This window comes from Poeciliopsis prolifica, unplaced genomic scaffold (assembly GCF_027474105.1).
Source record: "Poeciliopsis prolifica strain line A6 unplaced genomic scaffold, Auburn_PproV2 SCAFFOLD012, whole genome shotgun sequence".
Lineage (NCBI taxonomy): Eukaryota > Metazoa > Chordata > Actinopteri > Cyprinodontiformes > Poeciliidae > Poeciliopsis > Poeciliopsis prolifica.
The window spans coordinates 6,890,195-6,908,040 of record NW_026562387.1 but is presented as its reverse complement, the minus strand read 5'-3'; the positions used below and the strand labels follow the sequence as shown (position 1 = coordinate 6,908,040).

General features: G+C 39.1%; 1 protein-coding gene across 1 annotated transcript; it reads left to right on the top strand.

Annotated features, from left to right (window-relative positions):
- Positions 1-3,148: 3,148 nt before the first annotated feature.
- ankrd33ba (ankyrin repeat domain 33ba) lies at positions 3,149-17,125 on the top strand. Its single transcript, XM_055037222.1, has 6 exons — positions 3,149-4,170; positions 11,254-11,383; positions 11,769-11,909; positions 13,320-13,461; positions 14,046-14,244; positions 15,739-17,125. Exons 1-6 carry the CDS (start codon positions 3,727-3,729, stop codon positions 16,282-16,284), a joined length of 1,602 nt encoding a protein of 533 aa, XP_054893197.1. The 5' UTR covers positions 3,149-3,726; the 3' UTR covers positions 16,285-17,125.
- Positions 17,126-17,846: the final 721 nt, after the last annotated feature.

Sequence of the window (17,846 nt, the reverse complement as noted above, 5' to 3'; positions counted from 1 at the left end):
CATATTTTGTGTTAGCTTCCGGATAATTTGTGGAATGTGATACCAATAAATGAAGTTGTTTCAGTCACGTTGTACTTCGCACAGTTTTTTTTTTTCTTTCCATTCATCAAAAGAAGACTTAATTAAAGACCCTTTCCAGCTGAATGAGGTTAGTTAATTACATCTTGTGGACAATTGAATTTTTTCTGAATTAGAGCTGCCAATAGATGTTTTGTTTAGCCTTGAATGTGAGTGTTACTCTTAGGTTCTCTGTTGGCCTCACTCACTGATTAAACAATAACGCCAAGAGTGTCTAATATCGCTTACATAATCAGTCATTCTGCCTTTGGTTTAAAGGAAAAAAGCTACATTTCCTGTCAAATTTGAGACAGAGATGCTTGTGTTAGAAGCGCTTAGATAAACAAATGATTTTGGTCACATTTTTTTGCTTCATCACGCATGCAAACACAAACCTAACAGTTGCGTGCTTGTGTCCAGAGGAGACTCACAGGAGATCGTTGTACTATGTAGCTACTACATGCCATAGAGGAGAGCACGATGCATGTGTGTGGGTGTGTGTGTGTGTGTATGTGTGGGCGGAGGGGTGTTTTGGTAGTTTGTGGTTTTAGGGGGTATAAATGCATGACCGAAAGAGAGAAGGCTTACAAGAGCTTGTCTAAACCCTGTGAGAATATGCTGTGCTCATGATATGTGTGCAGGATCTCTAAGTGATCAACCTATATGAATATATATATATATGTAAAACATTACATTCACTACGTAATGCCAATAGGCTGGATCATCGCATAGCAATGTTCAACTGTTGCTTGTACATGACAATTCATCACATGACTAACAGTGATGCAATACAACAATCAGCATGCGCTCTGTGGGAAAATATATACCTAAGAGGATCAGAGACCACATTTCAATTTCCAGCCAACATCTGCTGCACACAAAGTAGTCTTGACTGCAACAAAAATTGAGCACTGGCTCAGTACTAAAGTGAAAATTTAAGCGCTAAAGAGCTCTTATGTCTAATCAGCTTCTGGTCTTAATCAGCATTCATCATAATCATTCATTTTGAGACAAGCAAAATGGCCCCCCCTGGCCTCACCAAGTGTTCAATAAGTCAATTTAGAGGACTGCCAGTTTAACTTAGCATAATTCATTTGTCTAAATGGCACATAATGGGGAAAAAAAGTTCAACTTTTTACTGTGCATTGTAAGAATAAACATTTGTGTTTTGCACAAATTGTAGTACTAATGCATAATGACTGCTGCAATTTTACAGGCATTTCAGACAAGAATTTTATTCTAAGCAGAATAGAATGGTACTGCCAAGACTGAACAAATATACTGAATCTTATTCAGTATTTTGAATAAGTTTATTACCTACAACAAAGTAATTTTTAAGAGGGTTCACAGTCCAAGTATCTACATCTTATGCAGTTATATGTCTAGAATGTCCCCCTATACAAGCAATTGAAATTTGCCCACAACTGAGATAAATTCTGAAAAAGACATTTTTGTAACACTGGTTGAAAATATAATGTGTATCATGTAAAACCTGCCTTGAGTGTCAGCAGTTTGTCTATCTCACATGGAAATAAGAAGATCACCCTGAGACATCCAGTGCATACTGCTGCTTGGTGTGCTAAAAATAATAACAATGAAACCAGTAACATCAACTGTATGACACCAAACACCCAATAGTTCCCCATTGTGTGTTATCAGGGGACCAAATTCATATCTTGTTTTGATAACTTTTATATAACTTTGAGTGACCCCAGTTGGATGGTTCTCCCTACCAAATGAAAAACATAAAAATAAAAAAATCCAACGTACTTTTACAATGATTTCTGTGAAGGCATACAATGTGAAAATTCTCGGCGGTTGCAAATATGAGCAAGATGCAAAAAGACCATGCTTCTACAAAGTTATTTATTTATTTATTTATTGTAGTTAACTCAAAATTGTACTCAGCATGTAATGTTGGTACTAAATGTAACTTGTGTGCCTCTTTTGTTTATCACCTCACCCAAACCAAGTTTGCCTTTTAAGTTTACAGGCCACTCGGGCCTGTTTTTTTGTTTTGTTTTGTTTCCAAGCCATCCTGGGCTGGTTCATACGGGGTAGATGTTTTCCAACTGTATCTTTAACAACCCACATGCAGGCCAAACATTTATAGAGAAGTTTTATGTTTTTTTTTTGTTGTTTTGTTTGTTTCTTTTGTATTATCTTGTCAGTATTGCTTGAAATTGAGTCATGTCTTTAACTACTATGCCGCTGGACAAGAAATTTGGTCGTTTTCACCAAACATTTTGCAAAAATTGTGGCTATTTTTGTTCATGTAGAGAAGACAAGACGTTTGTTCATTAGTTTCTTCACAACCCCCAATTCTATGCTACACAACAACCTAATCAGGCTTTAATGAATAGTTTTCATGGCATCGAATGCAAAATGGTAGGGTGGCAAAATCATGATGTATAATATTATTGTTGACTGCGGGCTGTGTTAATGACTGCAGCTCAACTACAATTTCCAGTTTGACTTAATTAGGTTTCCCAATTTATATTTTCTCTATCTTTAATCTGATACAATTTATTAAAGAATTAAATAAAAAGTAGAATCTCTACCTATCTAAAATTAAATATTAGGCCTACGTGTTCAATAAGTTAAGGGGTTTTCTTTTCAACAAAACTTTCACACTCTTGCTGACCCACTTTTTGATCTGAATGCATAACCCACCCAGAATGCTGGGTCAAACCCAGAGCCAGATCCCATTGTGTGATTCAGTGCAGATTTGACTCTGTTCTATGAAAAACAACAACAACAACAAAAACAAACAAAACAAAACTGCATTTGTTTAACGCAATCATTTTAATAGTTTTTTTTTTTTGTTTGTTTGTTTGTTTTGTTTTGTTTTTTTTTCAGCTAGATTTAAATTGAAATATTGGGGGTCAAGAAAGTCACCTAAAAATTCTGGATCATTTATCATTTTTATCATTCAGCATCCTCAAAGAGAAAACCTGGTAGGCTATAAATAAAAAAAGAAATAAAGGAACTGGTAAATAAAACCAAACAAACAAACAAGCAAAGATGCAAATGTTCAGACTGGAATACACTAAAAATACCCATGCTTGACAACAGTGCTGGTTGGGTCCAACCGAGTTATCTCTTACTAGAAGACATACCCCACATACACACGCACACCCAGAGAAGTCCCAGTTGCGTCTAATCGGATTAGGTGACTATGGGTTAACAGGCTGGCGGCTCTCTCCGCCCTGCATGGGACAAGTCTTCGGCGCAGTACTTTTGCTTTCTGCTGAAAACGCTGTTTATTCTTAAAAAAAGAAAAGAAAAGAAAGAAAAATACCCAGACCCCAACTAGTCTTCTCTTCTGTGTGCTGTCGAAGAATATAAGTTTGAAAAAGCGTGCTTTCGCTTTCGGAAGGAGAAACGGGAAATCGAACTTCGAGGGACATTTTACTGATCATCTGTGCCAGTGCAACATCATTTCATCTGCGAAGATGATTAACGGCTTGATTGAATCAAGGCGCAAGTTTTTTTTTTTTTTTGTCTTTTTTCAAGCAGTGCAGTCTATTTAAAAGCAAAGATTTGAAAACTGTGCGCACTTAGGCTGTTGCGGGCGAAACAAGTGACTTTTTCTGGTTTGTTATGCCCGCGCACCGTGTGCCAGCCTGCACTCCACCCCGCGGACAGTGCCCTGGGCTCGGGGGTTAGATGGTGCTGATCACGGACGACAGGGATGGAGGAAGTGCCTCGTCGCTGCGCGTCAAACAGCTGCAGCAGCAGAGAAAAGTTGGGGGGATCATCGGCCATGTCCACCCGACGATAACCGAGGAGCCCCTGTCCAACGCCGAGGAGGACTACCCGGGGTCCTGCGACGAGGACGGAGACGACGAAGAGGGGAGCGAGGAAGACAGCGATGAGTTCGAGGAGGTTGACTTTGAGGACTTGGAGGACTGTCGGAGCATCGCGTCGGACGACTCGTTTTATCCTCCGGATGATGTGTTCGCGGACTCGGAGCGCTCCCCGTCCCCGGAGAGCCCCGACCCGCTGTCCTTTTTCAAGGCGTGCTGCACCAACAACGCGGCGATTGTCCGGATAATGATACGACACGGTGTGAAGGAAGAGGATGTCAAGGAGACTGACAGGAATAACCGGGTATGAAGCACACGCAGGTCTCTTGCGCTCCTCAGAGCCCCTGCACACAAGTACCAAGTTTTGTTTTTTTTGTTTTTTAATGAACAGAAAAACAAATTGATGTCCTTGTTGAAGTTTTACATTCAGTGGGAGAGTTTATCTTACAATGGTTTATAGTTTCTTACTTAGTTCCAACTTGACCCTACAGTGCAGCATGTGTGGTTCAGGAGCATCAGGTTCAGAAAGTGTTGAGATAATTAAGCCTAAGCTTTCTGCTCTGGGTTGCTTATTGGTTTTCAGGCTTTTGCTAAGTATGTGGTCAGATTTTTTATTATGTTTTTGTATTAAATCCATCAAATGTCATGCTCAACCTTGATATTTGTTGTCTGAAGGTGTGAGAAGGACAAGGCAAGGGCTGGTTATTGAAATATATACCAATGTTATAAAAACACGGTTTCAAAATCCCTGAACATTTTCCATCATTCTGATGCTGCGGTTTAAAGGCATTTTAATGAGATGCAGGGGAAAATCTCTGGGTAACCACTGACTTATAACTAGGCCTGTATGCATCTGGGATCTTCCCCCTGTGCTCCCTCCCCCACTTGTTGCTGGGCAGATGGCTACAAAGGTTATCACATGTTCTGCTTTCATGCCAGACAGAAATATATTGAACACTGAAATATTTTGAGCTATAAAAATATTGATAGTCACAACAAGAAATGCCACTCAGTCTTATTAAGGTAACACTTTTACAACCGCACTTGGTAAATCAAGAAACATATTTGTAAAGTGACCAAAATCAGCCCCTCCTGAATCAGAAAGCGAATATGTGTTGGGACTTATTGTCGCTCAATATGAAACGACTGTATAATACTTTGTGCAACAGACACTCTTCGTAAAATTGTAAACTATTTAAGATTTTGAGAGAAAAGTTATTCCTTAGCTGCCAGTACTTCACGAAGTCACAATACCTCATTCCAGCACAAATACATGTCGAATCATCACACCCTGCACCTCCCCTTTCGCCTGCAACAAATCTTTCCCAAGGCCATACCTAAGGAGGTCCAAGCTTGCAGAGTTTATATGGAAAGCCATCTTCTGCCAAATATTTTCAGAGTTTTCCGCCTTCACCATCCTACTTGTTCGGGCTTGGTATATGCACTTGCAAATTACTTGGTGCGTATTCATCTGTACTTTTGCTAAGACCATCTAAAAACCCCAGACCAACAGATACATGCTATGCCATTACAATACATAATGTTTTGGATTTGTGTTTTAACAATGTTTTTCACTCGAGGTCACCGAACCTTTAGGCTCTCATGAAGACACTATGGCAAGCTGTGACTCACTTTATTGCTCAAACAGGGTGATGACACAACAAGCACTTCCGCTTTCAGGGTTTGAGAAAAAGTCTTATTTTTTCTGTTGTATTTTTGGATCTGAACAATTTCCCCCTTCACAGTCTGAAGCAGTTCACAAATCGTTTGCAGTGATAGTGCATGCATTCAGGCATGACAGCTCATTTTAGGGAAAGGAGACAAACTCGCATCACTTCCCATTTTCAGTCTAACTCTGCAACCTTTATGAACTCAATAATAGGACCAGAAAAATGCTTTGTTTGATTGCTGTTACTCCTATTTTATTTATGTATTTGCTTTTACAGATTTGCCCATATGGTGCTACTCTGTGGATCTTATATCTGAACTAAGTTTTAAGTATTTTAAAAAAGCACAAGTAACCAGATATTGCTTCTGTGGCCTTCCATGCATTTTCTGTATACTGCACATGTTGACAAGCCAGTAAAATATTTGTGTGAAAAAAACAAATCCTGCATTGCTTTAACTGGAGCCAGTGGGTTAATGAATAAATAAACACAGAGGAGGAAAAACAACAATGCAAAGATAAAGTACTAATTGGCGTGCTCCAACCAAAATTTCTCTCTCTGGAAGTGCGATGCTCACTTTGTGAAGTTGCCAGAGTTCCAGCGGATTCTTTTATAAAGTAGTTATTTGTTAGTATTTGTTATTGAGTTTCTGCCCAGATCCATATTGGTATGTAGTATTAGTTACACAAGTTAATGCTTTCTGGGACAGAAGGATAAATAATGACAATGCGCTAAATAAAACAAATGATATTAAGCTAGACTTTTACGGATGTGATGGAAAGTTGACAGGCAGCGGAGGCACCGAGAACAATATTTTTGGCATTTTTTTGATGAAACTTCAGGGCACATTTTGATTCTTCACCATAACATGCAAACCGGCGTTGTGTTTCAACTCAGTGTGTGACATTTTACTTCCCACCAATATTTGCATATATTAAAACTTAATAAATGAATACAGATAATCTGTGAGAAACGGAATGGCAAACACCCACAGGCACATGTGGTTCTGTTTAAGACACTGTCTCTTTCAGTTTGTTAGGTTGTCATGCTCTAATCAAAACACGGGAGACACACAAACACAGAAAGCCATCAGCTGAAATTAGGCCACAAGTCTTTTAGCAGCTTCTATGTTGTTTTCCCCACCCCACTACCCACACACAAAAACGTTCGCCAGAACAAAACCATTTTTTTTTTTTTAATACTTTGATATTAGGTGACTCACCCTGACTGATACTAAAACTGACACGGCAGGCTTGAGCTGTGAGACTACAGGCGACAAACCAAACCACAGCTTGTGCTGCAAACCTGAAAATCAGCTGACCAACACAGAAATCAACCAACTGGGAAAGTGGAAGAGAGACAAATGAGGCATAGGCAAATAGAAACAGAAATCTGGCACTGCAGATGGTAGCGAGCACAATGCTCCGAGCAAATACAGACAAGTGGAAAAATCAAAGCGACAGTCATGCACATCAGATTTGATATGGCCATGTAAAAGCTCTGCTGCGGAAAGCAAGACATTTAACGGGGTGGTATTGACAGAAATGTGGCCTGGTACATTTGTGTCAGTGCTGCTGCTGATGTATGTGATTGAGGACAACATGGAGTGTTTGTTTCCCTGCATGTCTCCAAAGCAGTTCCTAAAACAAATGTCCCATTTTAGTCACTAGATATGCTGACTGCAGATACGTTAGTCGTCTGTAGATCTCACTGAAGTTTAATTTGAACACGTACAAAACAAATGTGGGGAAGTATTGATTTAGAAAATAAGGAGGAAGTCAGAATGGTGTGTGGCAGAAGAAGAAGCCTACAAGGAAAGCAGTTGGTTCCTCTGGAGTGCAGGTTCAGTACAATCAGCAGGATTTCCAAGTACATTTTTCCTTTGCCTTTATCTTTATCTGTCATACTGACAGATAAAGTGCTGTCAAACTGACACTTGTTACTTACAATTTGCTCAGTTTTCCTTTTTGCTTTTTGCAAAAAGCAACAAATTTGCTGTTTAAATTAAATAATAATATTAATACAATATTATTTGCATTAATTTACAAACAATACTCAAAATTCCGATTCACACTACTTTCAACACAGTTGAAATTGATCAGTGCTTACGCTTCCAACACCTGTATGTATGGACTTTTGAGAAATATATTGGGCTAAACTACTTTTAGACAACTCCAGTGTTGATTTACTCTTTTTGCAAGTAGCTCAACAATCCCAACATCACAAGTGTATGCAAACTTTCAATCCCCTCCCCCTCTCTTCGTGTCATTCTGACTGACAGAACTAAGCCTTTCTATTCTAAGCGCTGGATATTCCCCAGATTACTTAGTGAGTGTGTTTACGACTTTGTGTGTGTATGGGATGATAATTTCCCATAGTTTCACACGTTTTAATGCATGTGTGTTACTATATATAGATATATTTTATATATATTTTGCAATGACCTGTTCACACATTTGCATAGATCTGCATTGAAACAGATGGTGGGGTTTTATTTGTTTCCTTAGTGTGTCAGTGCCTGGTGCCTCAGCGATCTCTGAACATCTGGTATCAGCTGATGGTTTTGATAAAATAGCTCAAATTATGAGCAGTTTTTTGCTGCTTTTCAAAGCACTGTAATGTCATAAAAATATCTTGGCTGGGACTATTACAAAGATGTCATAAAAAAATATCTTGGTTGGGACTATTACAGAGGCACTCAGTCGTACACTCAATTTAGGATCATGTTAGTTGCTACCGTAATACTAAATTGAGCGTAGGTAAAATTGCTAACCTTGTGATAGATTGCTGACCTGTACACGATGTACCCGGTGTGTTGCCCTCTGGCAGACTGTGTTCAGGATCAGTGATGAAACATACCCAGGGGATGCTGCTTTACAACTTCTTTAGTCTGAGGTCACAATAGACAGGAGTATCTAATTCCATTGAAAATTAAAGGTAATAATAATAATAGCAAAGCATGACCAAAATGGAGAACTACATCTAAGCAGTAAAAGCATAATCAGGAAAGCTGAAATAAGTAAATGACAGAAGGGGAGGAAGGACCATGCCCAGGAACTTGGAATTAGACTAGAGTTGAACATAGAAGGAATAGATTCAGTGACATAATCAGAAACTATTTGAAAAAAATAAAAATAAAAATGGCTCTATTGTATCTGAACCAGCTCATATTTGCCTATTTAAGCTCAGCAGAGATGTGACACGAGATAAGCTCGTATCACATCTAGTGGATCAACATGCACATATGTGTGGTAGAAATACTTTTATTTATTAGCTGGCGTGTTTGGAAGCGTTATTTTTAATCTTTTAGCAACATTTGTAGTTAGGTACTTTATATCCTCGAGGCTTTGGGGGATAGGGATGGGAGTGTTGTCTCGAGTTTTGTTCTGTACAGTGCAAAAACTCGTGACAGGAGAAATGCTTTGAGTAGAACTCGTCAGAGTGGAAATGATTTTTTTTAAAAAAAGGTGACATACTTCTGTGTGTGTTTGTGAGAGAGATTCGCAGGCCAACAGAGTGAAGGCAGACGACAGAGATTGCTCTAGACGTGCTGCAGGGCATGCTGTTTAAGTACATCACAGCAAGGCTGGAGGACTGCCAAGGATGTGTGTTTGTATGTGTTGGTGTGAACGTGTGAAAGAGAGTAAGACAAGAGAGTGTCTAAACAGAATTATTTGAAACTGTGCCAGTGTAGGTAAGTGTCTTCCAAGCTGTCCAGCAGTCTCAGTGAATCCTTGCCCTCAGGCTGACATTACTGTTACTACATCATCTGCTGGCTGACATCCTTGTTTGTTTACAGTTTGGGTTGTGTTATAGGTGAACCTTATTTAATGTGTTTTGTCTTTTAAAAAAATCACCAAAAAGGCATAATTTATGTACTTCATCTGGACATTTCAGATGAACATAACCAAAAAGGTAGTCTTGCAAACATTTTTAACAAAATATTTGCACACCCTTTAACATTTTCACATTTTGGAATTTTATGTGATAGACCAACAAAACCTCATCACATAGTTGTAAAGTGGAACAAAAATAGTCCCAGACTTCTGTTTTCTGTGGGTTTTTTTTTTTGTTTTTCTAAAAATGTGTGGTGTGCATTTGCATTTAACACACTGGGACGGGAACCCTGAACTAGCTAGATCTATAATGCACTGTTTAAGATCAAATCATATTGTTTGACTGGCCCTGTGAAATACAGCTAATTTATCACTTTAAGGAATTTATCATTGAAGTGATAGAACACGTCGTAAGTCTTACGACCTAAGACTTCAGTGTTGCTGTTTACAGATGTCCTTCACCCATTCTGCTGAACTCGTGTGAAGAACTCTGTCTCCAGATGGGCAAAGCTGGTTGAGACTTGCCCCTGCATTTGTGGTGTAGGAAGTTTTGCGAAGCATGAACTCAAAGAAGCTTGTTAAAAAAAATGAAGAAAAAAAAACTCCTGACAGAACATATCTGAAATAATTTTTGTTCCACCTCACAGTCGTGCTTTATTTTTCTCTAGTTTGTCACATAAAATCCAATTAAGATACACTGAGCTTTGGGGTTGTAAGGTGATCAAATCACTTGTCTGAATTTAGTATTTTTTAAAATTTTTCTCCAACTTGATCTATTTGCAGAAAACGAATCCATTGCAGTTTCAGTTGCAGTTTTTTAAGCTTCACCAGGATGAAGTTTCCCTACAGCTTATTTTTCTGTAGGTCCATAAAATAGGTCAAATCTCCCCTAGTGTTTAAGATCATAGTGTAGTGGGGGCACTGTGTGTGTCAATCTAAGCTAAAATCATATGCAATAAGCATTGGACAAAATTTTGAAGTTCTCCAAATGCCTGTATATTGAATCTTCTTGGAGAATATTGAATGTTTCTGATCACCTATGTAAAGTCTGTACTCACACTGTTCAAAGTGCTTGTTGCATAGATTTTGCAAAGTGCTTTGCATGTATCTACACATTGACTCTGCATGATTCATTTTGCTTCAAAGTGTTACCCACAGTACTGTGACTATCTGCAACCACAGTTTTTAAGATAAGATGTTATAGGCTGCCAACTTTAGCAAATTTTAGCAAATCAATTCACTCATTACCTTTGACCTTCAAATCATGCAAGAGTTTCGTAGAGCCAGCCATGAGTCCTGACAGAAATCCCACTGACTCTCAAGATTAAACTGAAAATATTTCTGCAGGCATGTCTATAAAAGTATACGATAAAACTATAGGGTGTCTGCTAACAGCCCACTTTGATTTCCTGCATTGACCTCCTACCTGCCAGAGAGCGGACAACTTTTACAGGAGTTGCCCAGGTTACCATGCTCAGACATTCTCACTCAAAAACAAACATTTACACGTTTGTCCACACACACGTGTAAGAGGACACCTCTGCTGCCACCGGCATGAAAACACATCATAAAAGTACATGTCAACATGAGGTTACACAACTTGTTTTTCCTTTGACCTCAGGGTCTTTCAGTGAAAGCACATCAGATGCCAGATTTAACCAGAGACATTACTTCTCTGATGCTGTACAAAGGTCCTCTTGTCTTTTATGACTACCTCTCATACAGCCTTGATTATATTTTCTCAACACCCTGGAAGTCAGCACTTATGCTTTGCTTCATCTCTAGAAATATATATATATTTTTTGCTGACTGTAATTTTTGGTCCTTCCTTCCTCCTCTCTCCCCCCTGTGTCCTCCTCTACTCCTGTAACTTTGTCGCCTCAGATAGGGCTGCTGGTGGCATGTTACCAAGGATTTGTGGACGTTGTCATAGCGCTGTCTCAGTGTCCGTACCTGGACGTCAACTGGCAGGACAGCGAGGGAAACACGGCTCTCATCACCGCAGCGCAAGCAGGTAACACGCAGACACAAACACACACGAATGGTTGGTTTCACATTGACAAACCATAAACACACACAATTCCAGGCTGCACCACAGTACTGTCTGACACATGCTCACACAAATGCAACAAATGGGCACTTTGGCACTGACTCTGACACAGACAAATGTGCAGACTAGTTTGCTTTAGCGCCACTCGGGCTAGAACAGAAGTGATAAGTGTGTTGTCTCGGTATCCGTATTGGCCCAGGTCCTTCATATGCAAAACACTGCAAGTAAATGCGATTTTTGGCTGGGCAAGTACTTCTCTGGCCTCTTAAGAAGACATGAAAAATGTTCATATATTGTCAGTTAATATCTGTAAGCAGAACCTGCTATTTTCTTTCCTCTGTTCTTAAAGGCCACATAACAATCACCAACTATTTGCTGAACTACTACTCTGGGCTGGACATAGAACGAAGAAATTGTCACGGCTTTACTGCCCTGATGAAAGCTTCCATGCAGGGCAGGGTGGACTGTGTGCGCTCGCTCATGATGGCAGGTGAGCATGGACATATATTTATGACACACCACATATGCATTCATATGTATGCACACTCTGGCCAAGACTGTTGCAGATGGCTTTTTGTCTTCTTCATACTGTCTTCCTTAAATTATGAGGTTATGATCAGAAACGCAAAAGCGAAGACATGCCAAAGTGTAACCTAAAGGGATTGACCTAATTCTGCTACTTTAGAACTCAACATGTTTTTGAGGTGATCCGTAATTACTGCATACATGAACTAGACTTCTTATTTCAGTTGGAACAATATTGTTAATACATTTAAAAGACATGGAAAAAGCATTTTTAGCTAATTTTAAAACGAGTGCTGAATATCAGTGCTTGGGAACATTTTACTGTCTAGATTTAATTTTCCACTTTAGTTTACACACATCTAATAATCAGTGCTGTGAGAGGGTTATGAATTTGGCTATGAACATGAGTCACAAGTCTTACAAAACTCCCTTTCATATCTTTCAGCCTTGAGTGGATGCAAAATAATAAGAGTTTCTTCAGCTTATGTACCTGCTTAAACTTTACTCAAAAATTAATAATGAATCGCAATTTAAATTCTCCTGTAGCTTTCACAGTCTTAAGCTTTTTAGAGTCATTATCGATGGTGATGGCTATAATTGAATGGAACGAAAAAACCTCTAAATGAAGACGTTGTATTATAGTCGTGACGTTTATGCCTGGAGTTTTCCATTCGACTTTTTGTGTTCTAGTATTAGTGAGGGTGTACTGAGAACAACAGTTTGCATGTCCCACTGACTTTTGGGCCTGTAAGAGTAAAACGGTAAAGGTGGGGATGGATGTAATTCTCATTCTCCCGTTTTGACTTAAGGGGAAAATGGAACGCGTCGTTCTTAACCATAAGAACTTAGAAATCTTGAAATATGTTCTTTTTTTAGAAGAGTTCTGTCAGAAAAGGGATCAATGTGCTTGAGTAATAACTTACACTTTATCTGAGAAAGATTTAAGGGAATACATGTTCCAGCAGCGTTACTTGTACTATATTCTGAAAACCTGGACTCAAAACGTTCCTTCTTATGGTGTTGGCTCTATGTTTAGTTTTGCAATGGAAGGAGAACCTCCACACTACCTCCAAGTCTTTTGCATTGTCTGCATTTAGCTCCGTTCATCACCCTAGCAGTTTGGACCGGCTTTTATTGACATTGTACAGAGACGCAACACCACAGGATTATGCTGCCGCTGCCGTGTTTCACTGCAGAGAAAATTTGTTCATTGTGACATGCAGTGTGAGGTTTCCATCTCACAGAAAAAATCTACAGAGGTTTGCTGTTGCACCATAACACTGTGATGTGTGTAAGGGTTATGATTAATTTTGCAAGGTACTGTACTTTAAGCTTTGTCCACTGAGCTTCATCCTTCTCCCTCTTCTTCCCCTAGGAGCTTCCCTGGATGCAAGGGACTTTGGTCGGAACCTGACTGCCAGGGAATGGGCCTTGTTCACTGGTCGTTATGAAACCGCCTGGGTGATGACACGTCTTATGGAGCGGCCCTATCCCTTCCAGTACTGTGATACATACAGGTAAAATGCACACGTAAACTCTGTCATATTGCAAAAATTCCTCCCCTGGAGTGAATGCAAGATGAGGAGCTCACTTGTATAAACAAAATATTATGGATGTATGTAAGACTCAAATCAAAGAAAGAAAAAAAATAAGTCTGCCTGGTGTATATTTTCTTTCAAACTCAACAAGGTTGTACCATCAAAACTTGTGGGGAACTTAATGCAAATCAGTTCTTATTCCCTGGAGGAGCTGACTTAATGTGTTTCAAAAGTTTTACAAATCAGCATCTTTATTTTGAAGAACATCAATCTGCACCAGATGGTTATATATAAACTGAACTGTGCTGACAGCTCTTTAGCTTGGTGATTTTGTAAAAGTGATTGCAACTGCAGTTTTAGAAGAAACGACACCGGACGAATCACTGTTCGGTGCTGCACATACGCATTGGGCTTGCCCCGAAAGACACAATACCTAGAAAAGAATCCTCAACTATAAGAAAACCATGAAATATAGAAAACTTCTATATAATGCATTTGTATGAAATATAAATCGCTTGATGTGGATGTGATGTGGATTGTAATAAAAAATATACTCCCTTTAGTCTAGAGTGGCCCCCACTGGCGTCCCTGGTAGCCAGAGCCCAGGAGCCACGTGGCTGTCTGAAGCGCCTCTCGGACACTGTGCGCAACGTCTTCAACATCGCAAATGTCACCAACCCCGAGGATGAAGGCGTCATCGACCACCTGGTGTCTGTCACTACTGCCATGAGAAGCCCTTTTATTGCTGTGGCGTGTCACACTGTGAGTGTTTAAATTATGAGAATATCTCATCGATGTCTATAGTTTTTTACAGTCTTGTCCTTATTACATTCTTTCCTCACAAAAATGGCAAAAGCTTTCAAATTAAAGTCATACAATGCCTTGCAAAAGTGCCCCCTTGGGATTTCATGTTTTTCCCATTTCTGCGGTGAACTCCAATGTTTTATTAGATTGTATGTGAGAGACCAACACAAAGCAGGGAATAACTGTAAAGTGGAATATAAATATGGTTTGCTTATTTTTTTAATTTTATTTTTTTACTAATAAAAAGAAAACAGAAAGCATGCTGTACATTTACTTTGCCTTTACTCTGATGCCACAAAATAATGTCAGAGGAACCAACTGCATTCAGAAGTCACCTAATTAGTAAATAGTCTGATAGAGAAAACAAGTTAACTCAGTATACATATACAGCTGTTTGTAAAAGCCTCAGAAGTCTTCTTAGATAACATTAGAGAACAAACACTATCAGTGTAAGACTGGAGGGAGGTCAGGAAAACATTTCGACAGACGTTTGACAGGATTAGGTCATATTACAATAGATGAAGCCTTGAACATCTTACAGTATTCAATATTTATTCAAGAAATGGAAGGAGTATCATGCTACTCTAAACCTACCCATAATAAATGTTATTTATTCAGTCTACCAATCTGGCCTTTAAAAAAGACTAGCAAACAGAGGAAGGCTATTGTTGAAAGGTAGCCATAAAAAGTCATATTTAAACATTTCCCCAAACCATGAAGAAGTTGCACTGGTCAGATGATATCGATCCTAATTGAGCTTGAGCTTTTCTGCAAATATGAATGAGTAAAAATGTCGGTTTCTAGATGCTTGCAGCTGGTAGAGACCATACTCGAAGCCATATGTGAAGCGTGGCTCTGTGAAATATCGACCAAGCAGGACTGATAAAAGTTCTTGCCACACTTTCCACATTATTATTTAGAAACACTTTTGAAAAACATGAATCGTTTTGCTTCCACATGACATTAATTTTCTGCATTCCAAAAAAAAATATCCCTGAAATTTTGTTTTTGTAACATCACAAAAGAAGAAAATGTTCAAGAGCTTTCAATATGTTTGCCAGGCACTTTAAAACCAGTGAGAAGTGGCTCAATTAGCTCATAAGGAGGAAGGATATACATACAGCATTCCTTTAAAATTTATGTTTTCCTCCTACCTGCTTAAAGAGTCGAGGTAATTAGACTTCAAAGAATAAGTCTTGGTCTGATTTATCTTCTTGTATTAACAATAATTTCTCTGTCCTTATAAATGACAGGAAATAATTAATTCTGTCATTATCCTATAAGCTGTTTATCCATGCAGGATTACTGGTACAGCAAAATACAAAAGAGTAATTGAGCCTTGTTGGAAAAATAACTCCCAGAATTATGACTGATGCTTCTGCGCTGGTGGTGTTTTATTCTACATACATTACAGCTATTTCTACTAATCATAAAACATTCTACTTTTTTCAGGTGTGTCCTGACAGTCCTCCAAGTGTGGGCAAACGTCGCTACGCAGTCCCAGAGATTGTCCGCAAGCAGCGTGCCAAAGAGCTCCTGTGCGCCAACCCTGACAGGGTGGACAGCCACCGCAAACTTTTCCAAAACTCACGGGTCACCCTGGTGGCAAAGAACTCAGAGGACCGCCGGTCAAGCCTTCAAGTCCAGAGAATGGTGCCTCGACACAGGAGCTCCAGCCTGGGGACGGTCTCTCACTCGCAGGCCCTGGAGCTGCGGAGAACCAGCCTGCTGCCACTGCACATGGTGCTGAGGAGGAGCAGCGTCAGGCCAGGGTTAAGCATCCCCAAGGTGAGGATTTCAAAGGCCCCCTCTACCAGCTATGAACCGGAACCAGTTAGGAGGAAAAGCAGCGCCAAAGACGGAGGGGGGAACCTGCTGCAGATTCCCAAGTGGCGCTACAAGGAGCTGAAAGAAGAGAGAAGGAAGGCAGAGGAAGCGGAGAGAAAAAGGCTGGAGGCTGTTACTAGGAAACACATCGCAGCTGGGAAAAGGAAATAATACAATTACCTCAGGGAAGCTTCTTTTCAAATCCTCACAACAACACCTGGACAGGTCATGAAGCTAGAAAGATTTGGATGGAATATTTTGAACCAAATACATGATACATAGAGACACTTTACGTAAACACTACTTTGAGAGCTTTATTGTGGTCAGAGTCTCACCCAGCAGACATTAACTTGTTCTTAGATAATTTATTTTGTAATATTTATTGCTTTCTAATGGACGGCCAACACTTTGCTTTGATGAGTCGTGACTTGTTGAGTTGTCGCATCAGTAATGCACTTTTAGTTTGGCACACTGTAGAACAGATGACACAGAGACGTTCTCTCCTACCGCAGAAACATGTTAATCTATTCCTGCCTCGAAACGGGAATCACCTGGACGGCAATATTCTGGAAGCATGTCTTATGGATAAGTGTCTTGTGTCGGCTGAGGAATTTAAACACAAATACAAGGACCTAAATGCATTTGCAGGATATATATATATATATTTTTAGAATGCTTATTGCTTTAAAGCCTTAGTCTGAATGTATTTTGAATACATACATATATATTTTGTACTAGAGATGCGATTGCTTTTGAAGGTATTTTTATTCAGTGCGGACATTGTTTTACATACGTGTTTTCTAGTTTTCACGTTTGAGGCAGAATTATTGGGGAAAAAACAGCAACTTTAAAGCAATAAAATTGGAAAAAACATTCAAATATTATCCACATGTTTACAAGACAAAACCAAATTTGTGTTTCAGATCAACTATTATGCAATGATATATGATATGTGACACTGGAGTATGCAGGGTATGGATGATGTGAAATAAAAATTTTTTGCTCATCGTGATTGAATCAAATATGCGTTGCATTTGAAAGAAAGAAAATGTAACCTCTTTATGTCAACTGCACTGTTATTTTGCCTATTTATAGATAGTTAAACAGAACTTTGTCACAATACAGAGAGCGTCAAAAAAGTAGAATACAGTCATTTTCGACATGAATGTGAAATTATCTAAATTAGTTCACACACACTTGATCTTCAGGCATGTTCCACAATTTTTTCATTTGGCTTAATACAAGAGTTTGAAAAGTCAATTTTAGCCTGTTTTATCTATTTCAGATCAGTTCACTGATCTGAAATAGATATTGAACTGTTGAAACAACCAGATGTATTCATATTTCAATCTGATTGAAATTCTTTGACTCAGCTGATGTAAAGTTGAAGAATTAGTCCAAGATTTTTCATAAGTCCACCTTTAGCATAATGATACCACCACTATGCTTAACTATTGGTACATAGTTCTTAGGTTTAAAGTTTAACCTCAGTTGAGCCATCTTTCTGTTATTGTGTTCAATCAGCTAAACTGTCCGTCCTGACCATAACCTGACCATTTTTCTCCAGATTTGGCTAGTCCATGTGAGTCGCAACATAAAATGTGTTTAGTTCTGCAGCCTCTCAGTGATGATGTAAAACTTGAACACCATTCTGGATTCTTATGAAATATGCTAAGGATGGCATCTTTAAAATAGTTTAGCAAGAAAATTTACCAATTTTAATAAGCTCTATT

Bases quoted from the DNA above. Each gene is read 5' to 3' on its own strand.
- ankrd33ba (XM_055037222.1), top strand. From the start codon at position 3,727: ATGGTGCTGATCACGGACGACAGGGATGGAGGAAGTGCCTCGTCGCTG. The intron at 4,171-11,253 runs GTATGAAGCACA...TTGTCGCCTCAG, and splicing joins AGACTGACAGGAATAACCGG to ATAGGGCTGCTGGTGGCATG. The intron at 13,462-14,045 runs GTAAAATGCACA...TACTCCCTTTAG, and splicing joins CAGTACTGTGATACATACAG to TCTAGAGTGGCCCCCACTGG.